Below are 19,093 nucleotides of genomic sequence, written 5' to 3'. Positions count from 1 at the left end.
CACATACAGATACCAATACATTATTAATAGAGCAAGTTCACTAGGCTCCAAGAAGACATCCACAGAGTCACTGTGTGTTGTCACTGATGTTTATTAATGGGTATCATATATTCCTGTCCTTGCACAGAACTCCAGAAAATGGGGTCATAAACATGCACAACTGCTCTCTGCAAAATACTACAAAGGCTGTTTCAACTAACAAGCAAACTCACTCATATGATTCCCATAGTTTCAGAGGTACTTTGTGGAATGGAGAGACTGTAAATCAAGTGCTGGTTCACTTGCTACACTTCTCAGTCAGAGCTGAGGAGGAGCCTGGCAGAGACATAAGCCTGTTCTCTTTCTGCTGGGCAGCTGCTGCCCATTAGCTAAAGTTCAAGCAGTATATTCACTGCCTGCCTAAAATAAGACAAGTGATGCTCCGTCTTCTGTCGTGCTTTCTTTTGGCAATCTTGGAGGGCACTGCAGCGTCTAGCACACAGCTAGACAGACACACCAAGATGAGGAGCATGTCCTGCATCTCCTGCCTTCTGTGTGGATTACTTCTGTGTGGGTGTTACATTCACAGCAATCCACATCACTCAAAGAAACATGTTTTCTTTGGGGGCCATTCTCTGCTCGGCTTCCTGACTCAAAACCACACTTCACTGCCAGCTTGGGACTGCATCTCGTCAGCCAGGGCACCAAGCTGAGCACCAGGCCCAGCTGAGCTGCGCCACTGCCCTGTCTTCTGAGATAAACTGGGCTGTCAGCTTTGTTGAGAGACCTCCACAGACAGACAAGTTACAACACCCACTCAGAAAGACAGGGAGATGTGGATTAGTGTAAGAAGGAAGCAAGGCCATACTGAAAGCACAAGGTAAGAGCATCCTCACTAGGCACTGATACAGAAGAATGACTGACAGTTCTTCCTGAACATGAATTATTTCTGAGTCAGGCACTGAGCTCCATGCTACAGGTGCTCCATGACATCATGGAAAGAGTCTCTCTGCCCGAGACATTTCTGCACTGGGGAACAAATCCAATGTGTCTGAGTAATGCTGCAGATCAGGGCTGGTGCCCACAGTGTTTGACAGGAGGGAAAGTTGAGAGAGGAGCTGCCCTAGTGAGAGTGGCACAGCTCTCTGGTGTGGGCTTTCCATTCTGCTGACTCTGACACGCAGAGCTGGCTCTTACGCTTGAGCATTGTCACCAGCCCAGAGTGAGCAGGAAGCTGCAGAGAATTACCTGCTGTCATTTCTAAGGGAAGCAGCAACAACATGTAAAATCCAAAAATGGATAAAGTCATCTCTCAGTTATCTCTCTACATGTTTTCACATCCAAAGTATTTTCCCAATGTTAAACTGTTATGATGCTATGATCGTCTTACAATTCAGAGATAATTTAGGAAGTAAGGCTAAATAAACTGGCCTGTGCTGTAGAGGACACTAGTATCTGAGGAGAGGGGGAATTCCTGCTTCCTAGACCCATGCCCAGTTCATACGTCCCTCCAAGTATAAAAGCTGAGCTGAGAAGGGCACAGTTCAAACTTACAGATGATCAGACTAGGCTACTAATTATATTCATATGAAGGGTGATGAAAGAATAAAGGCAAGGAAAGAGAAGCAGAGTGAGAAATAGCATTAGCAGCTACATGTGGTTACACTCAAAGCTGTGAGCACCAGATGGAGAAGAGGGGAAGCAGTTACAACAGGAGCAACACGTAGAAGGCAAGTACTGTACCACATTCTTTCAGAGGCTCGTCAGACCAGTCCCTGCAGTCTCTATGTGAATCGCACACTTTGCCTCCGTCAATGCACTCTCCACTCTTACACTGAAACTTGCTGGGACTTTCACATGCTGACTCTGTCATTTCGGGCAAGAGAGGAAAGCAACTAAGTTAGACAATGTGACAGCATGACATAAAGCTTCAAGAGGGTGCCATTAGCAGAAATAGGATGGGATTAAGCAAATGAACATTAAGCCTGAGTATCATGCAAGGTACTTTTCAAGTCATACAGTCTGCAGGGTCAGCACAATCATCTCTCCCATGCAACCTCACTGCCAGAACAGCTTAAAACTCTCTACAGGAACAGCCTGCCATGGCCCAGAGGAGCAGTACAGGCCTCTTTCCCTTTCCAATGGCCACACAGCTCTCACAGGCTCACACCATGGAGCATAAGCACTGCCGATCTGTCTGTACCTACCTTGTATGCAGCCTGCCTCATCGCTGTTGTCAGGACAGTCATGCACCTTGTCACACTGCTTTGCTCCGTGGATACAGGTCCCATCACCACACTGGAATTCATCTGGTTGGCAGGTCACCAGAGCTGTAAGATAATGCATTTGAGCATTAGCTACACAGGACTTGAATCACAGAATCACAGAATCCCAAGGGTTGGAAGGGACCTAAAAAGATCATCTAGTCCAACCCCTCTGCAAGAGCAGGGTAACCTACAGTACATCACACAGGAACTTGTCCAGGCGGGCCTTGAATATCTCCAGTTTGTGGTACCTTTTAGCCATGTACTCTGACCCTGCTGGAGTTTTGCAACCTCTGTCAGCAAATCTCAGAGCATTGGCTGCTTCCACCAAAGCAGCTGAGGCAGCTCCTGTGCCCCTCTGCCACCCCAGATCACTCTCTACATCCTTGGGAAAAGAGCCCCAAAGCCCAAATGAGCAGATCTAGTCAAAACAGAATAGTGCAGGCAGTGAAGCTTCTTGGGTAAGACACAAGAAAGCAAGCAGGCAGCAAAACTATTAGCAGCAGAGCCTCTCTGGGGTCCTAAGTCTGTGTGAGAGGCCAGGCTGCCTTCCAACTAGGAGTGCAAAGTGGCACTGGAAAGGCAAAGGGAAAGGCAACTGCTCCTCAGCTCTCCTTCCTTCAGAAAAAGTTGTATTTAAGATAAATTTCAAAACTCCTTCAGGCTAAGGGCATAGGCAAGACATACATGTATTGACTCTGCCAAAGCCAGTGTGGCCACACTGGGAACAAAGCTTAGTAACTCAGACATACCATTCGGGTTACTAAATGCCCATGAGCTAACAGACAGAAGGCAGCAGAAGAGCTTCACTGCACTGCAAATTGGTGTTTCTTGGTGTTCCAGTCAAAAAACACCTCTACAGCGTAAGGCCAGATTTCAAGCCCAAAGCTCATTTGCCCACGTCAGATTATTACAGACTCAAAAAAGATTTGGTAAATATCAAAGTTTGGGGAAAAAAAATAAAACACACAGCTGCACTGACCATACTAAAAGCAGTCAAGTTTCCCTCTCCAGGGTTACACAAACGAGAGACCTTCCTAGCTGGGACCGGACGTGGGCTGGGAAGGGTACAGGCACTCACTAGCCAGCAAAAGGCCCTAGTCTGTAGTTCACTGGCAAAACCAGCTCCTCATTCCTGGGACATGTTCTGCAGCTTACTTCTGAAGGGCCCATCTTGCAGATGTTGTCTTCAAATCCTATTAAGGCAGCACACCCTGGAGAGCTCTTGATTCTAACCTTTCTATCTTGCTGATTATGTCCTGGTGTCACATGACAGAAAATCACTGCCTCTGAATAGCTACAGGAGGCCAGCACTAATGTTACTACATGGGAGGTGAGAGCTATGTGGCAGATCTTCCCTGACAATTTGACAAACTGGTTCTAATATAAAAATTACTACTTGCAGACAACTCAGGACGAGCCACAGATATGAAATGAGTTAGCATCGATACCGTAAAGTATCACTTGCACAAAGGCTCGGTATTGTTGGTGACTGCATCCAACAGGACACAGGATCTGGATTCATGACTGCTTCGCTGGACTTAGCTCTAGTGCATCTTCAGCTGGCAAAGGGCACAAAAGACAGGAAAAGCCACAACTGCAGGGCTGGTGGAGGAAGGGAGGAATCCTGCCTTTAGAAATAGACAGTATTCACATGAGGAAAGTTTGGAAATAGCACTGTTCCTTGGAGAGGAAAGCCATATGCAGCGTATTCATAAAAAGCTGAAAAGAGAGAAATATCCCAAGCAATAAGAAGAGTTATGGGACCAGCTGTGTTGCCACATTTCAGTTAATAAACCCAGGCACACAAATGGGAAACCTCAGTGGGACATCTGGGACAGCAGCGCCAAACTAAGCATGTGGGAACTGCTGCTCTAAATGGAGAAAAATGCAGGAGAGGAGGAAGCAAAGCTGTAGTCTGGAAAAAGCAGACCACACATTTGGAAGTGGCACTGAGAGCTCCTGCCGGGAAGCAAAGGCACTTGTGCTTGAACTGTTCCTGCCACATACAACCACCTGCCTGGAGAAGCCCTGCCAATGGAGAGACCACCTTCCTCTCTCGACCTCTTCTGAGCTAAACCATGGCCATTGCAAAGCTTTTCCTACTGCCTAGCTGAAAATACCTATGCCACAATTATTTCTTGTCTTCACCCCCAACATGAAAACCAGTTTACTTCACCTCTTTTAACTCCCACAAAAGCGGAACATGGAATGAAAGCTAATTGGAGTCTTGTCTTTTCTGGAGCAGGAACAAGTCTCCATTTTATCAAGTAAATCTGCATGACAACAGCTACAGATTTGGAAGACAGGCATTACAAAACCTACTAATTGTTCTCAACTGTAATCTTCAAAGCTCTTCTAAAAAGCAGTTATAGTTAGATGCTAAGAATAGAAAGGCTTCTAATCCTAAAACAAGATGAAGGAAAAATTTTGCAGGAATTGTGAAGACAATGTTGAACAAGCAAGACGGAGAGAAATGACAGCACAGCTCTTAGCTCAGTTGCTAGAGGGACTGCAAAACATGCATGTGGGGTTGTACAACGTCACTGCCCAAAGCTTTTGCTTCAAGAAGGGAGAGAAGTGTGGAGATCAGGCTTGGTTTCCTGGCTCACTTCTCATTCAAGCAAAGCTGTGTAAGTTCAGAGCTTTGAGGAATGGCCCCTGAGACTCTGAACAGACATCTAAAAAGAGCAGATGCAGTCACAACTCTTACTGATCACAAAGACATTAAGGTACACATACAGCATTTCTATTTCTTGGTGCATTTTTCAGTAGGATGAGAGAGAATACCATGTTTATACCTAGCCTGGAGAGCATAAGTTTGAGGGAAGAGGGCCAGGAACTTTGTTATCCTGAAGCTGGGACACAAACCCATCTCAGCACCACTGGCAGAGTTGAGAGCAGGTTGCCATCAGGGCCATTCCCAAAGCAGAGCAATATCCTAAGAAGAGGGAAAAGCTGTGCTGCTTATTTGCACAAGATGTTCAGAAAATTGCTGTGCTATTTCTTAGGGTTTAAATCAGGGAAATCTCAGCAGTTTTACAGCCGTCTCCTCTGCTCTGCAAATCAAACACGGAACGATTTACCAAAGCCCTGCTAAATTAACAGGCACACTCAGACAGACACACTTACCATTTGCAAATACTGGGCTCAAAGCTGTACTGCTCAAATTCAGCAGATACATTCCAGATTCCAAGTCTCAGCATATGTTTCTTGTGTCTTCTGTTTCCATACCCCCAAATAAACTTAATCTCAAGAAAATCTGTGCATTTGCAAAATGCATCAATCCCATTTTATAGATGGGGAGGCAGAGGCACAAAAGTGTGAGGTCAGGTCCCAAGGGATCTGTTCTATTTGCATTGTTTAGTCTCCCTCCTGGATGCCCTAATGTGAGTTGCAAAGGGTATTTTAAAACATAATCATTCCAGATTTGGAGACTAATAAATCTAATGTAATGTGAATTTTATAAATACATATATACCTATCTGTACATATACTAAAGAAAAACCCCAACCACTCCATGTTCTCACACAGCTTTCCTGAAATGACTCATTCCCTATTTATTTGCTGTCTTGCTGCCAAAACTTGTTCACCAATTGTCACCCTTCATTTCTGCTCTCCTTGTTTATCACCCCAAAATGCTTACAACAAATGACTGGTGATGGCCTCATGACATTCTTTTTTAAAGCATTAGCTCCCAACTCTCCCTTTTATAGAGTGCAAACCCCAAATGATTCCCATTTGTGAGAGGAGTTGTAGTGCTGGTATCTTCAGTTCTAACCAGGTCAGGCCTAGTGGTACTTGTGCCATCCCTGATGCTAAGGGGATAGAGCACTGTCATACACCTCTAACTCCCTGTGTGCCACATGGTACTGATTTCAAAACCAGAATTTATGGAGAGGGGGGAAAAAAATAAAGGTCAATCCCTAAACTCTTCATTCTAACAGATGAGCAGTGATGCTGAGTTTTAAATGTCACTTTCTTACTGCAGATGTGTGCACCCAAGCAACAGCTGCATTTAGGATGGGGAAGCAACCTTAGTTTTGACCCCTGACCCAGCTGAGCCATCACCTACATAAGCATTCAGTGCCACAAGTCCTCTCCTGGCTTAAAGATTCCTCCTCCCTGTGGTGTAAACAGCAGCAGGCTTAAGCACATCTGTGGCACTGGGGTGACTCCTGGCTTGCATGGGTGAAAATGGCAGAACCAGCCTCTCTGTACAGAGGAGCAGTGGAGTAGCTAAAACATGGTGCTTTGAATCCCACTGTTTCCTGGACCACAGGACTGAAAGCAGCAGGAGCAGCTCACATGCTTGTTTCTCCTGGGTAGATAAGCTGCATGTTGTGCCCTGCTGAGACTTAGAAAAAAATTCAAGTGCTGAATCTCTGCTAGTCAGAGATACCATTTATCTCAAGTCAATTCTGCCACATTCCCTCCTTCCTCCACTGGTTGTCAGCACTGTGCTGTGCTGCAGCAGTGTCCAGCTGTGTCTTCTGCCCCAGGGAGGCTGCCCTTGGAGTACCTGGAAGTGCTACTTGGTGAAGCTGCTCTGTAGCTGAGGGTTGCTGTCAGAGCTGTGCTGCTTTTGGGCCTCACATCTCGGCGGTTTGAGCTCAGCTGGATATTGGCAGTCTCTGTCAGATCCAGGAGAGAAAGATGGGGAACAGAGAGCTGCATCTGCCTCAGCAAGGTACCTGGGCACTACTCTCATCCCGTAGTGTCAAAGTAAATGGGGCCTGTGAAAGACTTAGAACAATTCCTTTCAAGCTGAAACAACAGGGACTGAAATTTCAGAGATATTTCATCAGAAAGCACCATCTATAAGCTGCTCCCCTCTTTCACCATTTGGGAATGCAAGGGAGCTCACCTTTCCTACTTCTAAGTTGTCTAACCTCAGCCATCCTGCCAGGTTGCCATCACTGCAGGGAATGCAACCTATGGGACAGAGATCAGCTCCACTGGGAGTTTCCTGCCCCAGACACCAGTTCTTCACCTGTGTTTGCAATGTGGTCTTGGCCACTATGTCCTAATTTAGAAGGGACACAAGTACAGGATTGCCTGCAGGAGGTCTCCATGAAAAGAGGTACCAAACACCACAGGCTGTCTCAGCTAGCAGTACAACACCTCCACTGGACATACTCCTGCCCAGCCTTCTTACAGTCACTTCACACTGATATGGATGCCATGACCCAGCTTTGCCTCCTGACCCCACTGTCCCTGCAACGCTTCAGTCACGGGAAGTACAGGTTGCCCAGGGGGGTTGTGGAGTCTCCTACACTGGAGATATTCAAGGCCCGCCTGGACAAGTTCCTGTGTGATGTACTGTAGGTTACCCTGCTCTTGCAGGGGGGTTGGACTAGATGATCTTTTTAGGTCCCTTCCAACCCTTGGGATTCTGTGATTCTGTGATTCTGTGAAGTACTGCCTGGGTATATGCTGCACAAGAGCTCTGTCTACTCCTGTATCCTTTCTTAGGGATGAAAAAAGAGGCATCCCACTTAATCCATTCCTACTCAGAAGGGGGTTGTTAACAATGATATCTGTGTACACAGCAGTCAAAACTGCTCTCTTCCTAGCAGAATATACTTGGCTTCACCTACTCCGCTCATAAGAGTCCTTGGCTCTTTTACAGGCACAGCAGTTCCAGAGCTACCTGTGCCTCATTCCCCACTCTCCTGCAGTGTAATCAGTGGTATCCAGGACTTACTACATCCTCCTCCTCTTGCTAAAGCTGCCACTGAATTTACATCTGCCACGGGCTGTCATGGGTATGAAAAGATGGTGTCGGCAAAAGTGGTCAATTTTCTTAGGCACCTTTGCCAGAATGTCTGTTCTCTGCAGCTAGTTGCTGCCTTCCTCCCCAGAGGTGGCCCAATGTCAAAGCTGCTAAATATATACAGCTATGTAAATATTTTATTTTATTTCAATCTTGTCACTATGAATATTTTAGCACAACATTTTGCTCTTAGTTTCTTGTGTCTCTCCCTCCTCAGGTAAGTGACCAGCATGAACCGTTTAGTGGCTAAAAATGGATGAATCACTCAAAATACCACGCACAGCAACAACACCATGTTATATGCATAAAGCCAGCTGAAAAGAAATCCATTATTTATTAGCTCTGTGTGCCTTATCAAGCCAAGCTCAAAGTGCATTTCCAACTGGATTCTTCAGAGGTACTGCTCTTGACTGCCTTGTTCCGTATACCCTAACTTCAGAGGCAGAAAATTAATTATTTCTTTTCCTGATGATCATATATTCCCTTTACCATTGTGGCTTCTAACCTCCAGGCTGTGACCCCACCATGCAGCCTGAGGGCTTTGAACATTTTTCCTATTTTCCATTCATTGCCTTTCTAGTGAAACAGACCTCTTCTGAGGCATGGTACCATCCTTGCACCTCCTTTCTAAATCCTCAAGGAAAAAGCATAAAAGGGAGTCTGGAATATACCTGACCCTGCTGGGTTGGGCATCAAGCCATTTGGGACACAAAACACTCCTTGTCAGGCACACAATTGCTGCATAGACATCAAAGACTTGCCTTAAAAAACAGCCCACAGGGCCCCTCTCCCCCACAAAGGAGAGCCCTCAGCCCTGTCCCAGCCCTGCAGATACTCACGGCAATCCTGCTCATCAGACTTGTCCTTGCAGTCTTCATCCCCATCACACTTCCAGTTCAGGTGGATGCATTCACCGTTGCCACACTGAAACTCGTGAGCTGCGCAGGTGTTGAGGGCTTTGGCATCATAGCCACACTTCTCCACGGACTCGTCCGACTGATCCTCACAATCCGGCTGGTTATCGCAGACCCACAGCTCTGGGATGCACACGCTGTTGTTGCACTGGAACTCACTGGGGTTGCAGGTCAGAGGGGAGCATTTCCTTTCATCGCTGCCATCCCCGCAGTCATTGTCACCGTCACACACGAAGATGATGGAGATGCATGACTTGTTACTGCACTGGAACTCATTGGGAGAACAGGCTTGGGAATAAAAACAAACAGGTGAGCTATGAGTCTCCAACCTGCCCCTCACCACTGTGCCAGCTTTAGCACATTAGGAATGTCTGAGACAGGGGGAGGGCAAGGACACAAAAGCATTATATTGACTGTCCTAACTCAGAATATTACATTCCCAATGGTAAACTACATAGCAAGAAGGAGGTGAAGACCTAATGGTCATCTCCCCAGCTGTGCTATACCGTCCTCCATGGGCAGCCCTGAAGAACAAGGGGCAGCAGGGCTGCAAGAAGTGCAGGTAGGAGAAGTGGGGGGCCAGCTGCAACACTGCCCTGGTGTTGAGGTGAGGGCAAGCCCCAGTGTATGGGGTGGCAGCAAGGAAAGAGCATGGAGGTTGCAGGGTGGGCTGGAGGTGCACTGGCACACACTGGTGGACGCCACAGTGCTCCGCTCTGCTCCACACTGACATTATCAGCTTCCTGACTTTCACAAGCACAGAATCAGGTTTCAGGATTTCACAGTGTGCCTGGTTTTGGACATATTAAGTGGGATGTGTAGGGTAAATATTTAGTGAGTCGAGCATCAATTTAGCTGCAATCTGCCAGTAAGGCCCTTTACAACACACTGAACGCCTTCCCTGGAAATCACAACTCAACATTAACATACAAATGAGGCGTTTGTCAGATAAGAAGCTGAGTACTCTCCTCTTTGAGCCTAATGGGCAACTGAACCAGAGAAGCCTGCTCAAATTAAACTTTCAGGTACTCCAAAATATTTGCAGCTCACAGTCACTTTATTTCATCAAGGTGTGGAGCAACCATGACCCTGTAAGACATTCCCCCTAAGCACTTTTAGGTAGTTACTTAAAAATAATTCTGCTTCTGCAGTTTCAGTCATACAGAGGAAAGTGACAGTTTTGATAAATTACAAGTGCAATAAATGCATACTAATAAATTATAGTAAGGTTGTTTTTTTGTTTTACATTGTGCTTGGGAGTCTTTTTGTCTTCAGAAGCAGAACTATTTGCCACACAGCCTCTAAACCACATAGTCCAGATAGTACCGATCACTGCAGTCGCAAGTGCATCAGCAGAATCTGGGTAATGGAATTGTCATAGCCCAGCTTTCAGCCAACAAAAGGAACCCAGCGGTATTCTACTGAAATATTATGTCTGTTTTATACCTGGAATGAAAGTCTATTTATCTAGCAACTAAGAATATGTGCACTTGTACACAGATATATAATTACATTCCAGCTTGCAAACTTGCTGGGGTATCTGCTAACCTAACCAGCGGGTAGTTTTACATCATAGTGTGACAGTCCATATACCTCTCCCCTCCTGCCCTGTGTTCTGTCCCATTTACTCCCAAGCTTTCCAGATGTTACTACGTCTACCAGAATAGCAATCTGCCTAATTAGAAGAAAAAGAGGTTTGCCTTCCTTGATGCAATACCACCATGCACTGGCTACAACCCAAGATCCCTCTAACGCAGATAAGTGTTAAAGACAATCTTAGCTGCAGGCTGCTGTGCCCAACTTGACATCAATAATTAAATGCAACAGAGTGTGGTCATCAAGGGAGCATCTTGTGTTAAACACCAAAGTATCATCTGGTTCAGGAAGGTTGCTCAGGCTCCTTCTGTACCCCGTAGAGTATTCTGGACATAGAAAGATGCCCTCAACAAGCAACTCCTGCCACCTACCTTGGGACAAGCACTGTCCCTTGGGGGGGCTTATATTTCTCATCTCCAAACAGAGGGACCTGAGATTAGACAACTAAGGATAGGAGATGAATCTCTTATATGGACATGAAATATGAGCAGTCTGGTGGACAAGTAATCCGAAAAAAACCCCTTCTTTGCATAGGAGAATCAAGACTGCTAAAATGCTCCATTTTTCACCCAAATGCTCCTCTTTTTCTTCATAGACCATTTTCTATCCTTATCCCATAACTAGAAATAATCTATTAACCCTACTGATAGGTACACAGAGGTATAACCTAACACTCTCTTCAGGTGATGCATAATACAGGAGTGACAAGTGGAAATGTAGGAAATATAAGGTCACAGTTATAATCTTACCAATCTATTTAAAAAAGGAAGTGGGAAACAGGAACATTTCTAGGGCTATGTGCAGTTTCTGTAACAGATCAAGGCTGAGAAGAAGAAATTGCTTTTTTGGCATTATTTTTGATGAATCTCAGAAACAGATCAATGAGCAGAATCTTCCATAATCCTTTGATCCCTAATTTCTGGTCAAGGTTGAATGATTCACACACTCCAAATGTGCATTAATTTCCTTCCCCCCCACTGTAATGAGCCCATTTTTTCCCTCGTCGTTTCCCTGGTCCCACCTCCACCCCTCCTTCTGTCTGTATGCATTTTCTTTCAGATCCTTCAGAAATCTGCTGCACTGGCAAATTAACAGCTGATAAACATATGTGTGGGATACAGACAATGGAAGTTTGCACAAAAGCTTCTCCTCTGCACCTACAAATCCCAGCACAGATACAAAATTACTGATAATCGCAGCCAGAAAATAGCAGCACTTCAGCTTTTGCAACCTCTCATGAGGACTTTCTCAGTGAAGCTTGTGAATTACTAGCTAGGAAAATCGCATGGTCATGATTATTTTATTTCCTTTTAAATATTAAATTTAGTGTGATGACAGCACTAGACTATGAGTTCTCCCTCCACTGAACAAGCACTGCAGTCTGGCTGTTGCTAACTCCCCCCTTCCCACCACCACAGTCCTCAGGTGGGGATTAATCCCTGTAACTCGCTCAATACAGCTGAAGCCAGGGGCAGAGGCACCAGCACTGACGGTGCTCAGATCTTCCTGCTTGCAATTATAGCATCCACACACTGCTGGGACAGCCAGTAAAAGTGATGGGCTGCTACTACTGTGTCACAACAAGAAGGCCGCTGGACAGCCACCAGAGCTGTCACAAGGACCAATGCAGTGCATGCACTAGCAGCCAGTGGCAGTGCCAAATGGGAGTACGTGGTCCCTCACTATAGAAAGCTGCTCTAGGCACATTCTAGTGAACTCTAAAAATGCTCTTTTCTTCATTTAAGGACCTAATGACCATCTTCAGGTCAGCTGATATAGGACAGTTCCTTCTGGGTCACACAGGTCCCCATCAGAGATCCCCATCTCTTTGTGCAGCTGGCCCTCCTGCTGGCCATGGGAAGACAGATAACCTCCCAGTTCCTCTCACACTTCCATTATCCTCTCTGACAGCTAAAATCTGCAAGGCATGCCAGGATAAAGCAAAGTCTGCAGCTTCTAGCCACTGGGGAGCTTGCTCTGGCACAAACAGGCAACACAGGAGAAAAGCTGCTTATAATCCCTCTGTACCTAGGCAAGAGCCAGGCGCTTGTGCTCTTTGGGGTCCCTGCTGCATGGTTTGAAGAACCTAGTAAAAAGTAGCACTACAAATCATCTTACATAGCACCTGGAGAGATGAGGACAGGAAAGCAAAGACCCAGAGATAGTTTACTTCACATCTCCTTTCATGAATATGCCAGAATTATCTAGGCAGTTCCATCACATTTCCGTAGAAAATGTGTGAATAGTAATTAAATGATCACTGGGGTATTTTTTCTTTGACTTGAGCAATTTGTTTGCAGTCTCTGATTTTGCTGCCTGCCCCACTGTAAGCTTATCTGTGCAAAACAAAGGAAACTAATATTAGCTTGCTTGCCTTAGTGCCAAAGAAACTAATAAATGTTGTACTCCGAGATGCAAAAACTACTTATAAAGTATATATAAATATAAAGTGATCCCAGCAGAAAACTTGGAAATGTTTGTCAAGAAGTGTTTAACCAACTGTACTGTAATCTGTTAAGCTTCTTTACAGTTTTAGGAAGCAAAATATCAAATCTAAATGATAGTGTACACGTGCTTTGGCCTATAGATAATATATTCCAGAGGTGTTCTGCATTAATTTCTGCCTTGTACTATATACCAATACATAGAGCACAACTGTCACCACTTTTGCCTCACAGCTGCAGTCTTTTTCTGTCTCTTGAGGAGAATGGAGCAGAAGCAGTCTTTGAATAGAGGAAGTTTAAAAAAGAAAGACAAAAAAGAAAAGAGAGAGACTGCGGTTGTGGAGTTAGGGTTTTAGTACTGGCTGGTTCTCTTTTGCCCAGAGCCAGGATTTAACCAGAGGCTTTAGTGAGTAATCTGGCGCAGCAGGAAAAATCTTAACTCAGGCTCTGCACCAAAAAAATTAAACTCATTCTACCTCATGCTTTTGAATGCTTAGAGAGAAAAGTAGAATGTTCTGAAGATACAGAGCAGTCTTTGAGAGCCGTAATTGCAAAAAATATACATTTGTACAGAGTGTTTCTACAGTGGGACACCTCCACCAAGCAAGGATCCTCAAATCAGGATAAAACTCAAAATATGAAACAAACAGGATATTCATCATTAATAGGAGCTGGGAATTATGTACAATGGACTATAACGGCTGCCGCTGATAATCTTAAAAGATTTTCTAGCTTTTCAGGAGGAGTCAGGTATTTAATTCATCTCTGGCCTCCAAAAACCCAGTTCCACTTGAAATTACATGAATGGCTTAAAAAAATAGAATTATTTGGGAAAATTTGTGGTAAAGTGGATAACTGCAATTACTGATGTGCAAGACAAGAAAATATGAATCATTACACTGTATTTTTCTGACACCCTCCCCAGGGCAACTTCAGTAAAAGTGTGGCTCAAAATTTCTTGTTTGCTTAAAGGACCTGATAAAGGATCTTCTAAAGAAGGTGAAGGATGATTTGCACATATAACGTTTGCACTGGGGAAGGAGAGATCTGCTGGTGATTTTCCACTACTTCAACATTGGCAGGAGAGACTGTTGGACTTTAGAACTTATCCTAAGCTTATGAGGTTTTAGGGTCTAAGCTCCACTTGACTGCAGGAGTAGAATGACCGAGCTTCATCTGCCCAATTATTCTGTATGAGGTGCAAACCCAGCTACCACAGCTCACATAAATTGATCTCTGCGCTGGATAAGGAGGTCACAGAATCCAGACAGGCTAAATTAAGCTGAAATTCCCATCCAGTTACCAATGCTGTCATCATGCTAGTTTTATACAAACTGCATTTTCAGGCTTAATTGTATCTAAATTATTTGTTTTGTCTGCAGATAACTGGTGTGCCTACCTAATATATGAGTATTTCATACAGATTTCTGGACAAATGCCAGCCTTTAAAGCACAGATTCATGCCTAGAAGGACAACTTTCCCATGGAAAGCTACCTTCCAGAAAGGATAGCAAAAGAGATGGAGGTAAATGAAGATGACCTTGAAGTGCATTCCTCTGAAAAAATGACAGGCCTCCCATGGAGGGAATAATGCAGCTGAACTGCAGCCTCACTACTAACAGTGGTTGTTGCTATGGTGATTGATACCAAAAAGCCCATATAGATGAAGACTGCAGGAGGAATAGTAATTCCTGATATTGTTCGCATCACTAATGTAGCTAAGGAGCCATCTCACACACTCTTGCAAATTAGTATTTGCATGTGCTTGCTGCCTTTGCCATGCTGTCCTCTCCAACACAAATGAGTTATTTTTCCATTCTGTGCAGCACTATTTGCATACTATTAGTTAATTATAATGGAGCAACCAGATGCCAAAGCCCCTGCTGATAAATAATAGTTGGTTCAAAAAATGTATTTACTGATTTAGAATATATTTCCTGAGAATCATGTATTCATTCAAAGTGGCTTAATTTTCTGAAAATGGAATTAATTATAACGCCACAGTTTATGGAGAGAAGCTGCTTACACGTAAAATGTATGCACACAATGAATTTATTCCCTGGCTTTAATCTTACTGATGTGCAATAAGGTTGGTAACTCATACCTGCAGTCGCCTTAACTGTACTTCATAGCAGGAAAGCATTAGGAAGTTTATCCAGGTTTGCCTGGTTAAGTGACTGAAAATGACCTCAAAATAAGAACAAATGAGTCCAGTGTAGAAGGTTTAAGGGTAAAACAAAACAGCTTGGGAATAAAAATAGGATGGTCAGGATGCCTAAGGTTGATATTGCGCTGCTTTTTGCTAAAATCCAAGATACTCTATGGATATCATAGGGATAAAGACATTATCGTTGCCCTTCTATATTCTGATAGGAATATAATCAGCTGAATGAGACTGGAGTTGTTTAGTACTAGCCAAAATTTAGATGGAAAAGATATGCTGGGATGTGTTTGGTGGGTTCATTTTCTGACTCTGAAAATTGAAACCTGTATGGGACAAGCTCACTGCTGTTCCCTCAGACATGACTTGCTTATTAAAATGGCAATTTTACAAATTACACCAATTTGGCAAATCCCTCAGAAACATCTGATCATATCCACATAACTAACAGCTGCTGTAATAGCACCACATAAAATCCTGTTTTCCTGAGGAATATATAAACAACCTTCCAGCAACCAGAACTGAGTATTACTGAACAGGGTCTTGATCCTGTGACAGTAGACACAAAACCCACACTCTGCATATGCAGACCTCCTGGATTCAACAGCCCTCCCTGCGGTTGTGAGGACTGCCTGCACCGAATTTTCTGTATTAACAGGACTTAATTTTGCCATTGCAGAGTTTAAATCCCAGACACTTTGCCAGGAAAAACCTACCCCATTGACCTCATCTTCCATCCACTGGGCAGTCATCCACTCTGGTCTCAGCTGCTAATACAGAGACATGAATTGCCTTATTATACCTGACTCATTTTTCCATTGCTTTTTGGTTTCCTATGTCCAGCTCAGGACAGAGACTTCATCAGGATCTTAAAAGCTAACTTTAGTCACACTGGCAAGTTAAGCTCTGTTTTTTTCTGACTGGAAAAGGCAAGGAGTTCAAACCCATATCTGTTGGTACACAGCTATGTTACTGGCCTGCCACTTCCTCCTTATCCACACATTCCCAAGCACAGGGATAGCACCAGTTTAACTAGCTGGCAAACTGAACTGTTCCACCAGAATCAATCAAGTTTTTTATGCTGCCATAACTAAGAAGGGAATCCTGTAACAATCCACAATACTTATCTTTATTGGACACAGATAAGGAACAAGGGCGCAGCAACTGCCACTGCAAAACTGCATGAATTACTAATGCTTGTGCAGCTACTCTTCACGCCGTGAAAACTGCACACACCTAGCTACACAGGCCTATCTGTGAAAAAGAAGAGTAAAGAAAAGCCATATTTGCCAGGATGTTTCTGAACAATGGGATAAACATGTAAGGCAGAGAGAAAAGCCTGGCTTCAGCAGCGGAGGGCTCACAGGTTTTAGCTCAGCTGAGTAATGAGGAACAAAGCAGTGCTCATGTCGCTAGCAAAAAGGTTACTGCCCCATAAAATCTCCACTTCCATGAATCTATTTTGCTTGATGGGAATTCTCTGTAAGAGGAGATACTTCTTATTGGAGTTTGCTTCACTATTAGACTTAAACATTCATGGGATTTAGAATATGGCACTATTAACCCTTCTGGAGCACACATAAAACAAGAAAACACTTGAGAGCTGCTGCATCTCACCCTCCCCCCCCCCCCCCAGTTTATCCATCTCTCACATTTCCCTAGAAACGTGATTCAAAGTGAGTTTAGATATAGGTTCAATAACAATTAAAAAGATGCTTTTGAAATAAAACAGTTTGCAACGCAACTGATCTGAAGGGAAGAGTACCTTAAAAAAGCATTGAGATACAGCGGAGACAAGTGGCAGAATTCAGTGTAGCCACATTCAAGGTTATGAATATATGACAAAGCCCATAAGGGCAAGAGCACTGCGGTGGTTTTGAGAGGGAGGGAGATTGACAGACTTTTCAGGGAACAACCAACCCCTAATTATATTCACCTATGTGATATTAGGGGGCACAGCTACTATTTGATGCAAACAACATACCCATGTAACATACCCACAATTCCACAGAACAACAGCAATCATTTTTAGAAAAGACATCTTAGATTTTCTACTCAAATGGGAAATTTAAGCACTGAGTGACACTCACTGCAATTAATAGTGTAAGGGTCATGTGCTAACTGCACTCATTTTAATAGTAGTAATATTTCTATGGTATTAGGATCTGCCCTTCAATTTCTATGGATTTGAAATAGAAGGCAGCACTTTGCTGGATTTGGGTTGAGATAAAGAATCAATTGTACAATACCCGCAATTATTTTAAACTTGTTGGAAAAAACAAGTGTATTGAAGTGTATTTTATTGTGAGCTAAACATTCCCAGTTATATTTTACCAAATAAATTAATTTCTTTGCAAAATATAAGCAAAGTTAATCCAACCATTATATCTTCCTCTGAATGAAGATAGTGTCTTTCAGCCACTTAGATAGCTTTCAGATGTTGCTTTATCCATTAACGTGACTCATAAACCAGCTCTTTTTTTGCTTTTGCATCAAACATTACATAGTCCCCTTCTGCGTAGGATTCTACTGAGATCAAACTAACCAATTTTGATTCAGTCTTCAGATCATATGCTCAGGAAGCATAACTGTTAAGCACTTGTTAATTAGCCTAACGCATATGTACCCATAGCCACTGAAGGATGGAACTCCTACCCACAAATTTGCCATCGTAACATGTTCGTTGGCACTGACAGCTACAGAAGATTTCCCTTAATAAAACTAAAACAGATTCTTTCTTTTTGGATGAATAGACTCAGAATTATAGCTCCATTCTTATCAAAAAAGCACTTCAGGGATATGAAACACAATCACATTTGCCAATAAGAGAAGCAATTTCTTGGCTATTTTAATTCCAAGAGCTCTAACTGTTGAAAGATAGACTGCCCAGAAGATAAACATAACTACAGGCCAATATTTTCTCCTCTGACAGTACGACATGTGAAATTGGAAAGAAGAATCAGAGACAACTTCTGTTAAACTACAGAAAGAACAGGACAAAGCTTTTTTTTTGTGTGCACATGTAACATGCAGTCAAGCAGTATTAGGCTTTCATTATAATTATTCACAAATCTTTGTGTAAACCCAGTTCTTTTACACCACTCTACCACAACTTTGTGAAAGAAAAACTATTTGGGATGTGTAGGATGTGAGGATGTGTGGATGTGTAACTGTGTGCTTGCAATGGGCTCTTTGCACGCTATCCTTTTTCCCTAGCATTATCTTCAGGGAAACATTGTAAAAGCACCAAACTCCAAACTGTCTTGTTTTCATATTGTGTTTGCATCTATTATGCTATAAAGAATAAATTATTCATGGAACATACCGATAGAGACAATTTATCTGTAACGAGGGATCAGCGCAGAGCAAATGTGCAGAGGTCACCACCAAATGCTGCTGTGGTGAGCGAGGCGCCTCTCAGTACTGGGAAAATCCATTTACAGAATGTTACACACGCCTGTTCTTTTTTAAACCTAAGCTCAAGAGACAACAGTTGGGAAAAAAGTGCAATTTTTCCCTAACCTGCTGCAGGTAGAGCTCTGGCACAGCTTAGCCCATGGCTTTAGAGTTTAATTCTTCATTTATGCAACAACTATCTTACCTCTAAACCAAATTCATGTAGTTTTTTTACATTTAGTTACAACAAGCATCCAAGATGTTAAAAATGCAACTACCTTCATTCTTCCTTGTAAGAATGCAATTAAAGGTAGCTACCAATCTCATTTTTCTTGCTGTTTTATTCTGAAGGAACTCATGACAAATATGATTATGGGCTGAGATTTTTCCTAAACAACAATAGGGATTTTCCTGCAATTACCACTGCTTTCGAAGGAGCCCTAATACTTTAAGCAGTGATAAAGTGGCAGCTGTACATGTTTAATTTCTGAGAGCCAGGGCATAATGCGCAAGCATTAATCCCTCCAGCTGTCCAGTAATTAAACGCCATGTACAGCCTAGAG

General features: G+C 43.5%; 1 protein-coding gene across 4 annotated transcripts in view; it reads right to left on the bottom strand.

Moving 5' to 3' along the window:
• LRP8 (LDL receptor related protein 8) overlaps positions 1-19,093 on the bottom strand; it is a 197,112-nt gene that overhangs the window by 18,475 nt on the left and 159,544 nt on the right. For 3 of the 4 annotated variants that reach the window (XM_065673311.1, XM_065673313.1, XM_065673314.1), the window contains 3 exons: positions 8,859-9,221; positions 2,187-2,309; positions 1,723-1,845 (listed from right to left, as the gene is read on the bottom strand). In XM_065673311.1, coding sequence (XP_065529383.1) covers positions 1,723-1,845; positions 2,187-2,309; positions 8,859-9,221 — 609 coding nt within the window. The remainder of the gene's footprint in view (positions 1-1,722; positions 1,846-2,186; positions 2,310-8,858; positions 9,222-19,093) is intronic. The other variant, XM_065673312.1, reaches the window with a different exon arrangement.

This window comes from Lathamus discolor, chromosome 3, assembly GCF_037157495.1.
Source record: "Lathamus discolor isolate bLatDis1 chromosome 3, bLatDis1.hap1, whole genome shotgun sequence".
Lineage (NCBI taxonomy): Eukaryota > Metazoa > Chordata > Aves > Psittaciformes > Psittacidae > Lathamus > Lathamus discolor.
The sequence above is the reverse complement of the archived record's forward strand: the minus strand, read 5'-3'. Positions and strand labels throughout refer to the sequence as shown.